The 21,997-nt window shown below is 41.8% G+C and overlaps 1 protein-coding gene across 4 annotated transcripts in view; it reads right to left on the bottom strand.

Moving 5' to 3' along the window:
- The window catches only part of LOC140717353 (uncharacterized), a 70,696-nt gene that overhangs the window by 27,308 nt on the left and 21,391 nt on the right, over positions 1-21,997 (bottom strand). For all 4 annotated transcript variants that reach the window (XR_012096522.1, XM_073030858.1, XM_073030859.1 and 1 more), the window contains exons 4-9: positions 18,403-18,548; positions 12,631-12,732; positions 8,524-8,839; positions 6,284-6,375; positions 858-1,011; positions 271-636 (exon numbers count right to left, since the gene is read on the bottom strand). Coding sequence is in view for 3 of the 4 variants with exons in the window: in XM_073030858.1 (XP_072886959.1) it covers positions 273-636; positions 858-1,011; positions 6,284-6,375; positions 8,524-8,839; positions 12,631-12,732; positions 18,403-18,548 (1,174 nt within the window). In the remaining variant the exon portion in view is untranslated. The remainder of the gene's footprint in view (positions 1-270; positions 637-857; positions 1,012-6,283; positions 6,376-8,523; positions 8,840-12,630; positions 12,733-18,402; positions 18,549-21,997) is intronic.

Below are 21,997 nucleotides of genomic sequence, written 5' to 3' on the forward strand. Positions count from 1 at the left end.
ACACAGACTGCAGACAGAGTTTCGCCAATAAGTACTTCATGAAAAGGATCAACATTAAACGGCTGATCATATACCAGAGGCATTATTGGTGGTGAACCTCTACAGACGATTTGAGGATCTATTTTGCTGGAATCCTATGGAAGATGCTAAACTGGGTCATCACTGTAGATGTATTTACAAGGTATTTAGTGTGTATGTTCATTTACAAGATAGTCAGTGGCTTTACTATATATAATGATTTGTCCAAAAAGACAAAATCGACACACATACCATCAAAACTCGTACTCTCTGTCCTTTTCTTTTTTTCTAAGATATTTTTCTTCACTGTAATCGTGTCCTTTTCCACTTTTTTCTGAATAAACATGCCAGAGATCATCACTTCTAGAGGTATATCTCAGAGAGTCACAAGGCCCTTCTAGACCATAGCTGTCCCTTTTATCTCGACTTCGGTCTGAATGGTGATCCCGCCGAGGAGAATAATCACAATGAATCCTTTGTTGCCGCTCTTGATCATAATCCATTTTTTTATCTTGATAGTGACCATCACTGGAACTTGGACTCCTGGAGCGATCCCTCACAGATCCGCTTCTCTCCCCAGATCTCTGATTTTCTCGTTGCCTTGGATATTCCAGCTCCCTTATAATGAGCAATAAAATGCAAACTCATTAGAATAAACAATTCATTACATTTGAAAACCCAAATATTTCTTGTGTATTTTTACAACTTGTCAAATTCTAGCACATCTTTAATCATTTGACTACTACATTATTAGATCATGGACATCAAAATTCCGTGGAAATACAGAAACAAATCTTAATAAATAAACCACTAAATGCTCTGCAAGGAAAATAAATTACCGTAATCCTGAAGAAAATTGTTTCAATTCTGTTCCGTGTAGCTGGCTTGGAGGACAATTTAACGAATCCCTGTAGTTATCAGGCGTAACTGATTTGGTCTTTTTAACAAAAGAAACAAGCCGAAGGAGACTGCCATAATCTTCCGAAGAGTCATCTGAAACAGGGATGGAGAAAAACCTTTATCAGAAAACTTATCAGTCCTTGTATGGGTGGAACAAGCACTTCTGCTTACAAAAATATGAATATGAAATAGAAAATAAATGTATAAAATCCATATGAATAAAACAACATCTTTTGGGCACAAACTATACAAGACCCTGGTCAGACCCCACTTGGAGCACGTACAAGCTCAGTTCTGGTTGCCTCACTATAGGAAAGATGTGGAAACCATAGAAAGGGTGCAGAGGAGAATAGGTTGAGTGAACTCGGCCTTTTTTCCTTGGAGTGAAGGAGGATGAGAGGTGACCTGATAGAGGTGTATAAGATGATAAGAGGTCTTGATCGTGTGGATAGTCAGAGGCTTTTCCCCCAGGGCTGAAATGGCTAACATGAGAGGGCACACACTCGCGCGCAGGCACGCACACACACACCTGTGCAAAAGTCTTAGGCACCCCAGCTATATATTTCAGACGGCATTTACACTCTTGTAGTGATGGAACTACACAAGCTGCAGGCTTAGTTAATGCAATTTATATATTATTAAATACTTAGAATCCTCACAACTTCTCAATTTGTTTAGTCAATCACAGCGGAGGCAAGACTAGCATTTTTGTCTGCCTCTGTCCACTATCAAGTGGTGACAAAATAAGGATACACCAGGCCACGAGATTAGATTTTGGTGATGGCCCATTATAATGATCATGTCACATAACTTGGTGAAGGATATGTGTTTTCACACAGAAGGTGGTGGGTATATGGAAGTGGTTGAGATGGGTACAGTAGCATCACTTCAGAAGCACCTGGATAGGGACATAGAGGGACGAGGCTTTGGGACATAGGCCAAATGTAGGAAATTGGGTTGAACTGGATGGGCTCTGTGATCAGCATGGATTCATTGCACCAAGGAGGCCTATCATCAATGCTGTAATGCTCTATGACAGCACTAGAGAAAGGACAAGACCAATTCCCATCAATATAATCTGCATTGAGAAGATAGATATGAATAAGGGCCTGGAAGTTTATTCCTTGTGTTCATGTGCACATTTTTTGCTACAGACTGCTCTGGCGATACTTTATCCAAAACCCAATGATGCCACTTATTATTACAGACATTGAAGTTCTCCACCCAAAATTTTTGAGCGTTTGCTACTCTCATACGCCAAAGGACAATAGGTGGTCTTATCGCCAGTGTTTGACTAGCAATTCAACATCAACAGCAAGGGCTAGTAGATGTGTCCCCTTACTGTCAACGGAAGAGCACGTACCCAGGGATTGTAATTTAGCAGTTCAGGATACTGACTGCAACGTGCAAGTCTGAGTACAACTCCAACAGGAAACTGCTTGTCAGCTCACCAAATTTTGTACATTACAAGCATTACTGATCCACACCTCCACCCAATAACTAACTTCACCACCATTACTTTATCATTTCTTGTCAGAGTTCAGAGCCACTTCATGTAGAGACATTCCTGTGCTTTAGCATCATTTTATGTACATACAGTATAATCAATCTACATACACACACACACATTTTATAATTATATGCTAATTGAGTCGAGTTGTGCTCCAATCTTGGCAACTTACTTGCAAATGTTTTGTCACCGTCGGCCAGGTAAATTGCCAAGATCAGAGAACAACTCAACCCTACCATTAACCACCCGAGCTACACATTTTCCAAATTATTTTATATAAATATATATTTATATTTATTGTATTTTTTATTATTGTGATCTTTATCTTATTGTGTTTCTTTTTTGTGCTGCATCAGTTCCAGATTAACAATTATTTCTTTCTCTTTTACACTTGTGTACTGGAAAAGACATTAAAAATCATAGCCATTGTGCTCTAAACTTACATCAGTCTACCTCCTATTTTATTTCTTATGTTCTGTATACAGAGAACAACTTAGGGTAAAATTTTTAAAAATTACAATCAGTTTTGACCCCTTGATATTGTACATGCTTATTTTTTACTAACATGCACTTAATTTCAGTGCAGTGTATTAACTCGTTCAACTTATTTTTTCAATAAAAATCACAAGCCTTTTAAAATAGCTCTAGAAATGTACCGTTCTTTCAGTCACTTAAACTTAACAGCAAGATGGACAAATGTTTGCTCTTAAAAGTGGACAATTTGGAAAAAGCTGGTCAAGAAAATAGTAAATATAGAGGACAGTAACAAGACATGAATATGTTTGTTTATTTACTGGGGTGCAGCACAGAATAGGCCCTTCCAGCCCTTCGAACCACACTGCTGAGCCATCCCCCAATTTAATCCTAACCTAATCACAGGACAATTTACAATGACTAATTATCCCATATATATTTTTTCCTCACCCCTTATGGGTGGTGTGTATGTGTATTTTTCCCCTCAATCTCAGGTCCTCTACCAGAGGTCTGGGAGCTTGTGAGTTCGGTGCAGTATCCTTGCTGTTCCCAGTAGTGCACTCTTCTGGACTGAGATCTCAGATGCTGTTCGGGGATTTTTTAGAGCCACTCTCCCAGTCCAGGTGTCACAGCTCCAAGTGCTCCTATTACCATCAGGATTACTCACACTTTAACCTTCCATGTCCTTTCTATCTGCTCTTTCAAGCCATGGCATTTCTCCAGCTTCTCATATTCTTTCTTCCTGATGTTACTGTCATTCTGGATTGCCACATCGATTTCACATTTCTTCCAGGTCATGGCCTTGACAATTCCAAGTCCCCATCCTCCTTTTTTCCAGCGAGTATACAGTAGTTTGACATTGGGCGTTGTAAGGAATCCTCCATGTACTATTAGTAGTTTTGGTGTCTTGATGTCAGCGGCTTCCAGTTCATTCCTTGGCCAGCACACTACTGTGGCTGGGTGTCTGATGACTGGTAGGGCAAACGTGTTGATGGTTCTGATCTTGTCCTTCCCATTCAACTGTTTTATTTGAACCTGTCTCGCTCTTTGGAGATATTTGGATGCTGCAGACTTCCTTGTGTCCTCATCGTGGCTTCCATGCAATTGCAGGATCCACAGGTATTTGTAGCTGTCTTGTGCATCTGGTACATGGCCTTCAGGTAAATCAACTACGTCAATCTTGATGAGTTTGCTTTGTTTAACTACCATCCAGCTGCACTTTTCCAGTCCAAATTACATCCTGATGTCTCTGCTGTACACCCTTATCAGGTGGATTAGTGAGTCAATGTCTCTTACATTCCTTGATGTCATCCACGTACAGGAGGTGGCTGATGGTCACTCCACTCTTGAACCTGTACCCATATCCACTCTCTGAGAGGATCAGACTGAAGTGGTTCAAGACTATGCAGAACAGCAGCGGGAACAGTGCATCACCCTGGTATATTCCACATCTGATGGACACTTGTGCTATTGGCTTTGAGTTCATTTCTAGCATTGTCCTCCAATGGCCCATGAATTCTTGCTAAAGGTCCTTTGTATCTTGTTGACCTCGTACAGAGACAGGCATTTCATGATCCATGCATGGGGCACTGAGCCGTATGCTTTCTGGTAGTCAATCTAAGCTGTACTTAGGTTGGTTTGCCTGATCTCGGAGATTCGCATAACTGCTTTGTCTACCAATAGGTGGTGCTTGGAGCCTCTGGTTCCATTACAAATCCCCCACTGAGCAAGGCTCAGGAATTTACACACAGATTCCTTCAGTTTGATGGCTATGATATCTGATAGAAACTTCCACGTTATTAGCAGGCAGGTTATAGCTTGATGGTGTTGCTCCTTTGTGAGGATCCTTCATTATGAGTACTGTCCTCCTTTGAGTTAGCCAGTCAGGGTGGGAGCCTGCTTCAAGCACCTGGTTCATTTGAGCTGCCAGACATGTAAGTAATGCCATTAGTTTCTTCAGCCAATAGGCGTGGATCACATCAGCCCCAGGTGATGTTCAGCTCTCCATACTTGCTATCTGTTGCTGGACATCTACTGTTGTGATGGTGACTGGTTCTTCTCATAAGAAGCATTCTACTGTTGGTCCAGTATAGTAAGCTACATATGAACTACTTCCAACATGACAAGTCTGACAGTTCTCCAAGAGGACCACAACCTTGACCTGGTTTGGAAGCTTGCATACCTCAATGCCCTGGAGAGCTGTGTTGGGGAGTCAGGGCTTTATGTTTTGGCTCTTGGTGGGGTCACCTATGCCAACAGGTCAAAGGGTAGAGGCCAGACTAAGAGTGGTCTACTGGATCTCTAGGTTTGGGGGTACAGCACAAGGGTAAACAACCCTGAATGGTAAGACAAAACTGTTATGAAAAAGCAATGAAGAATCCTTCTACATCTGAATGCAATGGTATTCCTGATTCTCCACCTGGGACTTACGTGACTGACAGTAGTGAAAACCCAGAGGAAGCTACAGACATGATGAAGGAAGCCCTGAACACCACCAGAGATGGAGTATCTTCATTGTTGCCCTAAATGCCACAGTGTAACAGGCAATAAGTAAATACTGTATAAGTATTGGACTCCTTATTTTGAGGAAACATGTTGTGTTGGAATGCTTCGAGGAAAGATTTAATAGGCTAGATTTGTCCCCACTGAATGTTAGAAGACTAAGAAACTAGATTTAAACATAAGAACATAAATGAGGAATGAATCTTTCTGCGTGAGGAATTTAGAACTAGAGAGTTGAAGGTCAGAGGGGATGGTACTTACCCCATCCCTGATTTATTTATTTCCCCCCCTCCTTTTTTTTCCTCTCTCTGCCCATCACTCCTTGCCTGTTCTCCATCTCCCTCTGGTGCTCCCCTCCCCCTTTCTTTCTCCCTTGGCCTCCCATCCCATGATCCTTTCCCTTCTCCAACTCTGTATCCCTTCTGCCAATCACCTTTCCGGCCCTCAGCTTCACCCCACCCCCTCCTGTCTTCTCCTATCATTTTGTATTTTCCCCTTCCCCTCCTACTTTCAAATCTCTTACTATCTTTTCTTTCAGCTAGTCCTGACAAAGGGTCTCGGCCCAAAACGTCGACAGTGCTTCTTCCTGTTGATGCTGCCTGGCCTGCTGCGTTCCACCAGCATTTTTTGTGTGTTGCAGGTTAGTTAGTTGTGGGCTTGCCATATTGGCCACACTTGTGGGCTGTCCCCATCACATCCTCAGGCGGTGTTGGGATTGACGCAAATGATACATTTCAATGTACTTCTAGATGTAGAGGTGACAAATAAATTTAAATGTTTATCTTTAGATCTTTTACTGACCCGATGCATACTGAACATCTTTATGTTTGCAGACGTGCAGCGTCTGCAGCATTTTACATCTGCTGTCTGAGCTCTTACCTTTGCTCTCATTACTGGGTAAAATCGCCCCTCTTCTTTCAAGCTCTTTTCTGATCTCCATGCTTTGCAGGGTCTCTTGAAAATGTGGTTCCCTGTGAAACAAATGGCCTTAATTTAACAAGAGTTCAATTTGCAGCATACATGATCTGATATGCTGGAGTGACATAAATCTGACAATAACCTGCTACGCCCAATGGACACTTTCCTGAAGGATCTCAGGAGGTACAGGAGCCTCAAGACACACACAACGTTTTACAAACAGTTTCTTACACTCCACCATCAGATTTCTGAATGGAAAATGAACCCACATACACTACCTCACGCTACATTTTTTTGGTTTTTGCTCTCTTTTTGCAGTACTTAGTTAATATATATATATGGTTCCATAAGGTTGTTATATTTCTGACAACATAAGTCCAGCTCCTGGCCTTCACTTGTGGCTTAGCTACTAAGCCTGGTGGAGCCGTTTCTACTGATAGGAGAAGAGGCAAAGGCAGGTTACTGGTGCCTGAAGACACACACACAAATGGTAGATGGCGCTTGATAGCAATGGTTGGCAGCTCATCTAGGAGAAGGAAAACTCTGATCTCAAACCTCTGCTGCCTTATGGCTATATCTACTCATGGGGAAGGATTCAGGAGTAAACCCCCAGGAAAAATACAGAGCTGGAGTCTCTAAGGCAGTTCTACGTTGATTTCAACACAGACTAGCAACTCCAGCAATGCTACTGGTGCCAAACTGTATCAGTCTCCGTCATTCCTTTGGGCTCATCAGTTGTGTGTGGGGGTGGGGGGGTGGTTGCTACATGGGCAACAGCTTGCTCTCCATATTATACTGCCCTGGCTTGCGTATCTAGACAGTTAGAATACAACATCCCATGGTCGACCAACGGAGAATAGCTGTATATATACACACACACATACACATTATACAGTCGACCTTTACTAATGTGACTACCTGTAATCCAGTTCCTTTGATGATCCAGCACAGATTTCAAATCTCCCTTTATTTTATCTGTGCCTGTATAGTATATTATTTTATTAAAATTTCACATGCTACTCATTTAATATTTCTGTTTCATTATTATCTAACTTGTACTGATTTACATGATATTTCAAAGGTATGATGAGGCAGTTAGCTATTGCTTAATGTGATCCTTCTGTAATTCGGCATTTTCACTAATCCGGCACTCGTCAGGTCCCAGTGGTGCCGGATTATGGAAGGTTGATCTGTATATGTGTGTGTGTGCGTGTGTGTATATATATATATATAATATATATATATATATATATATACACACACACACACACACACACGTATACAGACACAGATTATAAATACTTACAAACAGATATACATTGTAATTTATATTTTTTTAGATTATGTATTGCAATGTACTACTGCAAAACAACCAATTTCAAGACACAAGCCAGTAATATTAAACCTGAGTGTGATATTCACTGAACCACAGGCTACAAGGGCACACAGCATGTAACAGGACTTCCATATTCAATCAAGATTGCAGATTAGTTGTCAAACAATGGCATCTCACATTTAAGTGACATGCACTGATGGAACAGTAAAAAAGCCATCGCTCCCATGCTTTCTGCCAAAGCATACATGGATACCAGGGAGAAAGATGTGCCAGCCCCTTGGGAAAATTACAAATTTCAACAAGCTCTGAGTGAAGAAATGCCTTCTCACCTCAGTTCTGAATGACCGGACAGTTAGCACTCTAAGCCTTGGTTCAAGAATCCCCAGCCAGAAGGAAAACGTTTTCCCAGCACTTATGGTGACTAAGAATTTTATGCTTTAATTAGTTCAGTACTGATTTTTCTGAACGCAATGGAGAACAGCCCAATGTCCAGGAATCAATTTTGCATTCCCTCTTTTAAGGGTTTATCGTTCCATAGATAGGGAGACCAGGCCTGTACATACAACTCAAAGGGCAGACTTAGTAGGAATCCATTTGATTTCAGTTCATTCCTCTCTAAACTTGAGTTTGTCAGTGGTGGGAAAACTAATAGAAAATATTGTCAAGGACAACATTTGCTTTTGAGAAATATAGGTAAGAATGGGGAAGCCATTCCAGATTCATCAAATCATGTTTATTGAAGTCAACTTTTTCCAAAATGAAGAAAAAGCTGGAATATTGGTAACAATAATAATCCAATTATGAAATTAATTTGATTAATCAAATTCTGAAAAAATAAAAGTTAAATAGAGCTGAGAATTCTCACCTTGTAAGAGCTCTGTACGGATTAAACATAGGTGGAAATAAGTTGTTCCGAAAAGGAAAAAATCCGGGGTTGATTGGTGGTACGAAGGGCGCAGGAGTAGCACAAGCCACCTGGAACGACTGACGATAACCATGTCCGCCAAAACCTAGTCGTGGAATACTCATGGCCGAAACGCCCAGTGAAATGAAGTTCCGTAACAGAAAGTTAGGAGAAAGAAAAGCAGCAGGTTGGAATTTATTTCCAACAACCGAAGCTGTTAGTTTAACTGCCGACTGTTCGATTGGTAAAGGGGTCTGGTCTTGAAGAGCTGAATCCCCTGTCACAAAAAGAAGATAATTAAATAATGCCATGGAATTATGCTGGATCTGCTGTCAACATAGAACACAACAGCACAGTACTGGTTGTTCTGTCCATGATGTTGTACCAACCTTTTAAGCTACTCCAAGAACGACCTATCCTTCCCTCCACATAGCTCTCCCAATTTGTTTTCAACCATGTGCCTATCTGAGAGCCTCTTAAATTTCCCTAATGTATCTGCTTCTACCACCACCCCATGATTCCACACTCCTATCACTCTCTGTCTAAGAAACCCACTTTCCTCCAATCACCTTAAAATTATGCCTCCCTCGTATTAGCCATTACCCTCTGCATTATTTTCAAAGAAAACAGCCTTTATAGTATCTAAATAATCTATAGTATCTAAATGGAAAGTTGACCAAATAAAACTGGAAGTACAGAATACTTTTTCATCTACACATTAGACACAGGTTTTTGCAAGATCTTTCTGATGCATTGAAATAGTCCAAGTTTTATACAAATAATTTCATTGGTGAATAGAATCCATCTCCCAAAGTACAAAATTCATTGGATAATCACCTCAGTTAAGCAAAACAACAATCATTCATTCAGCACAACTTGACAAATGAATGGCATCACCGTCTAAATATGCAAGTAATGTCAAGCAATTTTTTCCTTAGATACAGGTTAGAGGCTGGGTATATTGCGTTAATGGAACCTGGAAAACTGTTCTTTGAAAATAATGCTAACAAGAGCTATGCTGTGGTTTAAAAAAAAGCATATACTGTCTCAATGGTTTGGGTTTGTTGCTGGTTCTCGAGTTGCAGAACTTGGAATAAAAGCGACGTTGCAGACTGTAACATCAAAATAGCGAGCTGTTTGTTGGTTTCCCATCTCACTGTGGAAGGGGCAACACCTCTCTGTTCCTTGTTCGTGAGAGTGAGAGCCTGTGGCATGTCGAATTGTATTATGAGTTTTTTGGTCCCTTATCTGAGCAAGGATGTGCCGGCATTGGAAGGGGTCCAGAGGAGGTTCACCAGAATTATCCCTGGAATGAAAGGGTTAATAATATGAGGAGCATTTGATGGCTCTAGGCCTGCACTCATTGGAGTTTAGAAGAGCGAGGGGGAGATCTTTTTGAAATCTAACGAATATTGAAAGGTCTGATAGAGTGGAAGTGGAAAAAATGTTTCCTATAGTGGAGGAGTCTAGGACCAGAGAGATGCTCATTTAGAACAGAGATGAGAGGGATTTCTTTGCCACAGATGCATTTGGAGGCCAATTCATTGAGTATATTTAAAGCAGAGGTTGATAGGTTCTTGATTAGAAGGGACACCAAAGTTTACAGGGAGAAGTCATGAAAATTGAGGGTTGCGAGGGATAATAAATCCCTCTTTAGCAGTACTTTGACAAGGTCCTGCATGGGAGATTGGTCGAGAAGGTGCAGATACTTGGCATTCCAGATGAGGTAATAAATTGGATATCGCTCTCAACTCTCAATTTTCCTGTGTTCTCCCTGTAACCTTTGATGCCCCTTCCAAACAAGGAACTATCAATTTCTGCTTTAAATATACTCAATGATGTGGCCTCCACACTCGTTTGTGTTCTTTTTTCCATAGATGCTGCCTGGCCTGCTGAGTTCCTCCAGCATTTTGTGTGGGTTGCTTGCATTTCCAGCATCTACAGATTTTCTCTTGTTTGTGAGTGGAAGTAGTAGCCTCTCGATTGGAGGCCTGTGACTAGTGGTGTGCCACAGGGATCGGTACTTGTTTGTCATCTATATCATCAATCTGGATGATAATATGGTAAACTGGATCAGCAAATTTACGGATGACACTTAGTCTGGGGTTATAGTAGATAGCGAGGAAGGCTATCAGAGCTTGTAATGGGATCTGGACCAGCTGGTAAAATGGGCGGAAAAGTGACAGAAGGAACTTAATGCAGATAAGCATGAGGAGTTGGACATAGAAACATAGAAAATAGGTGCAGTAGGCCCTTCGGCCCTTCGAGCCTGCACCGCCATTCAGTATGATCATGGCCGATCATCCAACTCAGAACCCTGTACCTGCTTTCTCTCTATACCCCCTGATCCCTTTAGCCACAAGGGCCATATCTAACTTCCTCTTTAATACAGCCAATGAACCGGCCTCAACTGTTTCCTGTGGCAGAGAATTCCACAGATTCACCACTCTCTGTGTGAAGAAGTTTTTCCTCATCTCGGTCCTAAAAGGCTTCCCCTTTATCCTTAAACTGTGACCCCTCGTTCCGGACTTCCCAAATGTGAAAGAATGTTCAAATTACTGAACAATTACTGGACATTGGGAGGATAACCAAGGTAGGATTTATACGGTGAGCTGTAGGGTACTGAGGAGTGCAGTAGAAGAGGGATCTGAAAATACAGATCCATAATTCCATGGAAGCGGTCACAGATAGAAAGTGATCGTAAACAGAGTGTTTGGCACATTGGGTTCCACAAAGTTTTAAGTATGGGGTTGGTACGTTTTGCTGAAGTTGTATAAGATGTTGGTGAGGCCTAATGTGGAGTATTGTGTGCAGTTCTGGCAACCTGCTTACACGAAAGATATCAATAAGAGTGCAGAGAACATACACTAGGATGTTGTAAGGTCTTGAGGACCTGAGATACAGGGAAAGGTTAAATAGGCTAGGACTTTATTCCCTAGTGCATAAGAGAACAAAGGGAAATTTAATACAGGTATACAAAAAATTATGAGGGGTATAGATAAGAGTAAATGCAAGCAGGTTTTTTCCTCTGAGATTGGACAAGTCAACTAGAGGTCTTGGTTTAAGGGTGAAAGCTGAAATGTTGAAGGGGAACATGAGGGGGAGCTTCTTCATTCAGAGTGTGGTATGACTGTGGAACGAGCTGCCAGTGGATGTAGGTTTGACTGCAACATTTAAGAGAAATGTGGATAGAGTTATGGACCATTGCAGGTCAATGTGACTGGACAGATTAATAGTTCAGCATGGACTAGATGAGCCAAAGGATCTGCTTCAGTGCTGTACTGTCTTATGATTCTAAATCAACCATGATGGAATGGTGGTGCACCCAATGGGCCAAATTCTACCTCTATGTCTCATGGTCTTATCATTTATTTATTTATTGTTATTATTTCTTTTTTTTCTCTTTCTTTTAGTATTTGCAGTTTGGTTTTTTTAACAAATAGTTTGTTGTCCATCCTATTGAGTGTGGTCTTTCATTGATTCTCGAGTTTCTTGTATTTACTGTGATTACTCACAAGGAAATGAATCTCAGGCTTGTATATGGTGACAGACATATACTTCGATAATAAATTTTATCTTGAGCTTTGCTCATCACAGAACACCCAAATATTGGCCTTGTTTTCCAGCTAGTGTATGTGCTCAACAGCACTGGCCAGTCAGATATGGTGCATGAACGAATCTCGAGGCTAGATAGGTAGCACAAATACTAAAAGCTCAACAGCTTTGCCCAGGGAGCAGCACTACAAACATGGGATGGGTTAGTTCTCAAGTTACCCTTAATCTCCTGAGTCACTTCAGAAGTATTTGATCGAAGGGAAACTTCCCCTCTCAATTGCCCTCTAGAAGCACTTTAAAAAAGGATGAACAGAGATACTTCCTTCCAGGCTCAATGTAAATACTGGTAACCCAAAAGAAGAAATTTAGGTAACACAATGGAGGAAAGCCACATCTTGTATGAACAAAAAACAGCAAATAGTCCCCGTCTTCAAGAGCAAAGCAAATAAAATATTGGGAGCTTGGCAGTGATTGGACAAAAGCAGACCTGATTGAGTATGAGGTTATACATACCTTGAACTGTTTCTTTTAAAGAATCAAATGCAGACTGACGATCACTTCCATCACAACTAAATACTTCATTTCCTGACGAATATGCCTTCGATTTTTTCACCGCTGCAAGATAAAGAACGTTGTAGTATACACCATTGCAGTAGACGGGCGTCCTTAACACGAGACAAATAAAGCCAGCAATCAAATTTAATGTCACATTATTTGTTGCTTTACTGGGCCACTTGCCCATAAAATTCAAGACTTTTTAATGTCATTTCTAGTACACAAGAGTAAAGGAGAAAGAAATAATTACTCTGGATCCAATGCAGCACAAATAAAAACACAAACACTATAATAAAAAGACACAATAAATATAAATACATAAAATAGCTTATATACAGAGATTGACTGTATGTAGAGTGACACTACAGACAGGAGTGTCTGCACGTAAGGTGACTGATAGGAAATTATAAAGTAGTGGTGGTGGGGAGAGGTGCAGAGGAGTGGGTTCAAGCAACAATCAAGCTGGGAAGTTGATTGGTGAAACAGACAAAGGGCTAGAGAAGGGGGAATCTGATAGGAGAGGACAGAAAGCCATAGGAGATAGGACAGGAAGAAAGGGAAGGGGGAGGAGCACCAAAGGGAGATGAAAAGGGAAATGGGAATGGAGAATGGTGAAGAGGCAGAAGCCAAGAAATTGATGTTCACACCATCAGGTTGGACGCAACCCAAATGGAATACAAGGTGTAGCATAGGTGCTCGGAGAAGCGGTCTCCCAATCTACGTTGGGACTCACCGATATCCAGGAGGCCACACCGGGAGCACCAGATACAGTAGGTGACCCCAACAGACTCACAGGTGAAGTATCACCTCACCTAGAAGGACTGTTTAGGGCCCTGAATGGTAGTGAGGGAGGAGGTGTAGGGGAAGGTGAAGCATTTATTCCACTTGCAAGGTTAAGTGCCAGGAGGGAGATCAGTGGGGAGGGACAAATGAACAAGGGAGCCATGTAAGAAGCCAAAAGCAGTAAGTGGGGGGGGGGGGGGGGGGGGGGAGAGATAAGGAAAGATCTGTTTGGTAACACACACAAAATGGAGGAGGAACTCAGCAGGTCAGGCAGCATCTATGGTGAAACCGTACTTTTCGGACCAAAACTGTACTTTTTCCATAGATGCTGCCTGGCCTGCTGAGTTCCTCCAGAATTTTGTGTATTGCTCGGAATTCCAGCATCTGCAGATTTCCTCTTGTTTAAGGTATTCTTGGTGGCGAACTCTTGTTGGAGATGGCAGACGTTACAGAGAATTATGTGCTGGACACAGAGTCTGGTGGAGTGGTAGGTGAGGACAAGAAGAACCCTATCCTTGGTGGAGTGGCGGGAGGACGGGGTGAGGGCAACATAAATGAAATGGAAAAGGTGCGGTTGAGGGCAGCGTTGACAGTGAAAGAAGAGAAGCCCCTTTCTTTGAGGGAGGAGGACATCTCCTTTGTTCTGGAATGAAAAGCCTCATCCTGAGAGCAGATGCGGCAGAGACAGAGGAATTGAGAGAAGGGGATTGGCATTTTTACAGTAACAGGTTGGAAAGAGGAATAGTCCAGGTCGCTGTGAGAATTAGTGGGTTGATGTTTTCTCCAGCCCTTCACCTCTTTCACCAATCGACTTCCCAGCTCTTTACTTCACCCCTACCCCAGTTTCACATATCACCTACTACCTGGTTTTTCTCCCCTCCCCCCCACCTTCTTACTGACTTCTCATCTTTTTCCTCCACTCCTGATGAAGGGTCTCTACCAAAATGTTCACTGTTTACTCTTTTTCATAGATGCTACCTGGCCTGCTGAGTTCCTCCAGCATTTTGAGTGTGTTGCTTGGATTTTCGCATCTAGAGATTTTCTCTTGTTTGTGATTGGACTACTACACTGCGGAGTCTCTTCAAAGTATGCCTACCCTGAAAAAGCTTAAACTTTCCCTTCAATGGGAGCTCAGTGAAACCCACTCTCACTGCTCCCCCTGTGATCTCTGCTGCCCTCCGACAAGGCCTCATCCGCATCTCTTCCATTGCCACCCATTTTAATTTGACTTCACATTCCCATTCCAACATGTCAGTTCCTGGCCTCCTCTTCTGCTGCAATGAGGCTACACTCAGACTGAAGGAGTAACAACTTATATTCCACTTGGGTAGCCATCAACCTAATGGCACGAACATCAATTTCTCAAACTTCTGGTAGTTGCAACCTCCCTTCACCATTCCTATCCTCCCCTCTCACCTTATCTCTTTACCTGCCCATCACCTCCCCGTGGTACTCCTCCCTTTCCCTTTCTTCCATGGTTTTCTGTCCTCTCCTATCACATTCCCCTTTCTCCAGCCCTTTACCTCTTTCACCAATAGACTCCCCCTCCCCCGGTTTCATCTATCACCTACTACCTTGTATTTCCCCCCCTCCCTCCTCACCTTACTCTAACTTCTCATTTATTTTTTCCAGACCTAATGAAGGGTCTCAGCCCTAAACATTGACTGTTTATTCTTTTCCATAGATGCTGCCTGCCCTGTTGCGTTCCTCCAGCATTTTTTGTGTGTTACTTAGATTTCCAGCATCAGCAGACTTCCTCTTGTTTGTAGAGGAGTGGGTTAGTGAGCGGAGGTATTGATGTGTCCTACTGCTTGAGGAAAGTAATTAATTTTGAGTCTGGTGGTCCTGGCGTGGATGCCACGTAGCCTCCTCACTGATGGGAGTGGGACAAGCAGTCCATCATTAGGGTGAGTGGGTTCCTTCATGATGTTACTGGCTTTTTTCGGGTACCTGTCCGTATACATGGCCTAGTAGTGGGTAGGCTGCTGCTAGTGATGTGTTGGGTAGTTTTAACTACCCATTGTAGAGCATTGTTGAGGTAGTTCAAGTTCAATTTAATTGTCATAGGCATACAATCCAGGTATAAACACCTTGAAAGTTAGCTCAACACGTACAAAAGCTGGATGAACTCAGCAGGTCGGGCAGCATCCATTGAAATGAGCAGTCAACATTTTGGGCCGAGACCCTTTGAAAGTTAGCTTTCTGAAGTACAGTAGCCAAGAGAGTAAGACAAACATGTTAACAAACTTATATTAATATTATTATAAGTAACGTGCACAAAAAACATTACACTGCTACAAGTTGAGAGAGAGAGAGAGAGAGGGAGAAAAAGGAATATCACTCAAATATTCTGTGAGAAAAGCTCAAATTTACAACAATAACCCATCAATTAAGCATGTTAATCAGATCTCAAATTTCCATGTTCCTTCTACCATCTAAAACCTCTCAAACCCAGAACCAGCCAATGGAATTTCCTAGTGTTTTACTGAAGCAAAGTGTTCCAAATGGAATAAAGGATATTTTTCATCTTTAGCCTAGTGTAACTACTTTTGACCATAACAATACCAAAATAAATCTGGTTATTATGACAGTCCAGTTCATAGGAACTTGTGTTGTATTCTACACTATAAGGAACCTTACTGGTTGCAAAACATTTTGGGACTTTGAAGGATACAAAGACAAGGTCCATAAGACATAGGAGAAGAATTAGGCCATTCAGCCCATCAAGTCCACTCCACCATTTCAACATGGCTGATCCCAGATCCCTCTCAAACCTATACACCTGCCCTCTTAACAATTCCCTTGATGCCCCAACCAATTAGGAACCTATCAACTTCCACTTTGAATATACCCACAGACTTGGCCTCCACTGCAGTCTGTAGTACAGCATTCCATAGCTTCACCACTCTTTGGCCAAAAAAGTTCCTCTTTACTTCTGTTCTAAAAGCTCACCCCTCAATTTTGAGGCTGTGCCTTCTAGTTCTGGATACCCCCACCAGAGGAAACATCCACTCCACATTCACCTTATCCAGTCCTTTCAACATTCGGTAGGTTTCAATGAGATTTCCGCCCCACCCCACATTCTTCTAAATTCCAGTGAGTACAGGTCCAAAGCTACCAAACGCTCCTCATATGTTAACCTCTTCATTCCTGGAATCATCTTCGTGAACCTCCTCTGGACTTTCTCCAAAGACGTCTTTCCTGAGATAAGGTGCCTAAAACTGTTAACAATACTCCAAGTGCAGCGTGACCAGTGTCTTATAAAGCTTCAATGCTCTCTCCTTGTTTTTATATTCCATTCCCCTTGAAATAAATGCCAACATTGCATTTGCCTTCTTTACCAGACTCAACCTGTGAATTAACCTTCTGGGAGTCTTGCACGAAAACTCTCAAGTTCCATTGCACCTCTGATGTTTGAATTTTCTCCCTATTTAGATAATAGTCTGCACTATTGTTGCTTTTATGTATTATCATACACTGTATTCTACCTGCCACATTTTTGCCCATTCTTCCAATATGTCTGTCCTGCTGCAATCACATTGCTTCCTCAGCACTACCTACCTCTCCACCTATCTTCGTATTACCTGCAAACTTTGTCACAAAGCCATCAATTCTGCCATCTAAATCACTGACAAACAATGTGAATAGTAACTGTCGCAATACTGAACACCACTAGTCACCGGCAGCCAACCAGAAATGCCTCCCCCATGTGTGTAAACATTCTTGCTCCCTTGCTAATTTATTCCATTTTTTCCACCCATGATGTCTGGAAAATGACCTGCAACTTTCAGTGAGGGTAGAGCATCCAAGATGTCTTGGAAAAGCATTAGCATGGATGTGAAACTGCAAGTGATAATGTTTGGAAGCTGGTTGATATTGGTGTCTCTTTGAAATTGGCTACCTCAATGATTAGAACAATAATTTTAAAAATGTAGACAAGATAAAAGCTTTTGCAATGACGACCTTAAAGTTATCATCAATGTAGCAATGACGACCTTAAAGTTATCATCAATGAAGTTGACTCGTTCAAGGAGATATTTGCTTGAAAAAATAGAAAAGAGACTAAATATATGGGTGGAAACCAAAGACAACAAACCATGCCCCTAAGCCAGCAGATAATAATGGAAAAGGCAAGAAGCATCTTCAATCATATTCAAGAAGATACATCGGTAACATTCACAGCCGCAGAGGTTGGTTTGATAAGATTTAAAAAGCACAGTAACCTCCATAGCATACACATCTTTGGTGAAGCGGCTAGTGCAGGCAGCAAGAGCTTTAATAATGAAGAGCTTTGCGAATTGGCAGAGCAATGCACCATGGGTGAATCCGAGGACACAGATGGAGTAGAGGAAACACCAGGAAGAAACCTCACAAAATTCCTCAGCACTAGCATCACCACAATCACACAAATCATGGACCGGTTCATCGATAATGACCCTGACTGGCAGCGAAGCAATAAGGCAAAGAGAGGTGTTCTCCACGTGATTTCCTGCTACTGAGAACTGCTTTATGATAGGAAACTTAAGAAAAGGCAGTCAAATCTCGACATCTGCTTAAAGAAGCAGCCAAAGTTAGAGGAGGACCCACAGCCTGGTCCCTCCTCTAAGATCTAACCATCACTTGCTTCCCTTCGCTATTGCTGTGATGTGTTGCTGCTCTACTAATGTACAAGTTAGGCCTATTTACATGTTTGGTTCTCCAAGAGTTACGTGGATACATAAAATATCACATCTTGGGTTTGATTTTTTTTAAATCAGGCACACATGACCATTTACACAATGTTATAATGACCTCGCATCGCACTGACTTACATAGTGCTCCACCTCAGAGGAACGCATCCTCAGCGTTAAGCAGGTCTAAGTGTATATACAACAGTAAGACTAATATTATTATGGAATAAAATCCTCTATTCTCATGAAATAACTAAAAAGTAATTTCTAAACTTACCACGTATGAACTGCGTTTCAAAATACTGGCGATTTGCTGTGGTAAAGGGCCGTACATCAGGAATCCTCCCATGAATTTTTCTCTTTGGGATCATTTCCAACAATCTGTAACTATCCCAATCAGAACTCAGATCCACTTTAGCAAATCTATAAACAAAAACCAATTGATTATTTTTCTTTTATTATCCAAATACAATAATACACAACTATTTTATAAGCAGACCCATGTTTCATGTAAGGATATAAAATTTAGTTTTCATTCTTGTGCCATAAGGCCACCCTAAGGAGCAAAACGTGATATTCCATTTGGGTACCCTCCAACCTGATGGCATGAACATTGATTTCTCTTTCTGGTAAACAAATCTCCTCTCCCCACCCCACCCCCATTCTGCACTCTATCCTACTTCTTCCCACCTGCCCATTACTTCCCCCGGGTTCCCTCCTCCTTCTTTTTCTCCTATCAGATTCTTTCTTCTCCAGCCTTTGACCTTTGCCACCCTCCTAGCTTCACCTATCACCTTCCAGCTAGCCTCTTTCCCCTCCCCCCACCACCTTTTTATTTTGGCATTTTTCCCTTGCCTCCTCAGTCCTGATGAAGGGTCTCACTCCAAAATGTCAAATGTTTATTCATTTCCATAGATGCTGACCTGCTGAGTTTTGTGCATATTGCTGTGGATTTTTAGCATCTGCAGACTTACTCGTGTTTGATTTTTATTGTTCATTCTCCAGTTGCTGTTTCTCCATCTCTAGCTTTTAATGGCATTGCATGCTCCCTCTCAGTCACACCACTTAGAGATACAGTCTTATCTGCGGGGGATTGGTTCCGGGAACCCCCGCGGATACCAAAATTTGCGGATGCTCAAGTCCCTTATTTAACATGCATCAGTGCGGTGGTCTTTAGGACCCAGCAGAACCCCGGACTTTATTTAATATGGCTACATGCGGAGAACATTAGGACCTGGCGGCGCAGCTCTGAATCTGCAGTGTTTCTGTTCACGAAAATAATCACGATCGCGATTGAAAATAAGGTGGAAGTGATAAAGCGATCGGAAAGAGGTGAAACACCATCGGTCATTGGAAAAGTGTTAGGCTACAGTCGGTCAACGATCGGAACAATTTTAATGGAGAATGTGAAAGGCCCTGCCCCGATGAAAGCTACAATTATTACAAAGCAACGCAGTGGTTAAATTATTGAAATACGTATGTTTCTTAAGTGTTTTATATGCATAGAAAGGTAAAATATGTACTATATACTAAGAAAAACATTTGACTAACTGACGCTAAATAATACCGGATGTACCTGTTCCGACTTCAAATCCGACGTAAAGACGGACTCAGGAAAGGAACTCATTCATAACCCGGGGACTGCCTGTACTTTTAAGTCATTTCTAGATTACTTATAATACCTGATACAATGTAAATGCTATGTAAATAGTTGTTATACTGTATTATTTAGGGAATAATGACAAGAAAAAATAAGTCTGTACATGCTCAAGCAACGAGTGCTGGAGAGAGAACTTCCGGGTTTTCCCGATCCGCGGTTGGTTGAATCCGCGGATAAGGAGGGCTGACTGTACATATTCAGCCCCATTATGAACTCACACCTAGGAACAAACCCAACAGGCAACTGGCCTAATTCTGCTCCTTTGTCTTATGGTCTCTTCCCTAAAATCTAGTTTTCCTATGTTTTCTTTTTCAAACTCCTTTAGAGAAGTAATTGTGAGTCAATTATGAATTCACTAAAGCTCCAGAGGTTACTGCAGTGCTGGAAGCCATTTAGGTAACAGTGTGGAAATTGCAGTAAGGCAAGGGTTAACAGAACGAGCAGGCAAGGATAGAGTGCAAATAGCCCAGGCAAGAGAGGTCTTAGAAGAGCAGAGCTTCCCTTTGCACACCAGGGGTCTGAAGATATAACAAGTAATCCAAGAGACACACAAACAATTGCTTTACTAACTTCAGACTGTTATCAGTTGTGAGCTATCGACTTTTATCACCTGTACTGTGAATGGAGAATGATCTTGCAAGTAAGGAATTTGAACAGACATTACTTACCAAATGGCCAACATCCATAAATAACTGCTAGTTAATTCTGTATAAAAATGGCAATTCTCTGTACAGAACAGAACAGCATGGTGATGGGCCATGCCTCCCTCTTTGGGCACCAGTAAAATAAAGTGTGGTTGAGGAATGAGGGCTTGTGTTCAGAGTCCAGTTAATCAGCTGATGATTGGCATTATTTATGTATCATCATAACTTCAAGTGATGGTACAAAAGCAGTCAGATCAGGGTCCTGGCCCAAAACATTAACTGTACGTTCCATGTGTGTTACACAGAAATCCAAAAGCCACTAATAATTAAAACACTTTGAATTAGGCTTGCAGTAACGTTTCACCTTGTGAGATAAGCAATGCAAAACTGCTGTGTTTATGCACACAGGATGCTGGAGGAACTCAGCAGGTCAGGCAGCATCTATGGAGAGGAATGAACAATCAACATTACAGGATGAGGGTAGGATGTCAACCCAAAAGGATGAGGGTAGGATGTCAACCCAAAACGTCAACTGTTTATTCCTCTCCATAAACGCTGCAGAGTTGCTCCAGCATTTTGTGTGTATTGCTCTGGATTTCCAGCATCTGCAAAATCCCTTGTGTTTATGTATTTATGCAGTAGGTTCAAATTAATTCAACCCAAAAGTCAAAGCCAATCTAACATAAATGTGAGAAAGTGCTAATTATTACTAAGTAGTAACTTTTTGGGACTGAAAAGAGAGAGACAACCCTTCAAGTTTTAATTATTTATGTGAAATTTTAAGAAAGACTATAGTACAAATGAAGATATAAAACACACATTTTATTATAACAGGAGATTTCCCATGAACAGGCTCTTTCCACTTACGACAAAGAGAATTTGATCTGGTACTCGAACAGTTTCACTTCTCACAGATGTGCCTTGTTCTGCTGAGGGTCTCATGTATTCCCTCGTTGAACCCTATTGAATACTGAAAGGCCGAGATAGAGTTGACATAGAGAGGATGTTTCCCATAGGGCAGAGTCTCAGAACAGAAGGACTTTAGAAGAAAGATGAGGAGGAATTTTTTTAGCCAGAGGGTGATGAATCTGTGGAATTCATTGCCACAACCAGCTGTGGAGGCCAAGTCACTAATGATACAGTATTTAAAGCAGAGGTTGATAGGCTCTTAATTAGTAAGGATGTCAAAGGATACAGGGAGAAGGCAGGAGAATGGGGTTGAAAGGGATGATAAATCAGCCATGATGGGATGAATGTAGATCCCAGAAGGGGTGGTTTGAGTATCTCAGAAACTGCTGATCTCCTGGGATTTTCACACACACAATAGACAATAGGTGCAGAAGTAGACCATTCGGCCCTTTGAGCCTGCACCGCCATTCTGAGATCATGGCTGATCATCTACTATCAATACCCGGTTCCTGGGCCTTGTCCCCATATCCCTTGATTCCCCTATCCATAAGATACCTATCTAGCTCCTTCTTGAAAGCATCCAGAGAATTGGCCTCCACTGTCTTCCGAGCCAGTGCATTCCAGACCCCCACAACTCTCTGGGAGAAGAAGTTTTTCCT

This window comes from Hemitrygon akajei, chromosome 27, assembly GCF_048418815.1.
Source record: "Hemitrygon akajei chromosome 27, sHemAka1.3, whole genome shotgun sequence".
In the NCBI taxonomy this organism is placed as follows: Eukaryota; Metazoa; Chordata; class Chondrichthyes; order Myliobatiformes; family Dasyatidae; genus Hemitrygon; species Hemitrygon akajei.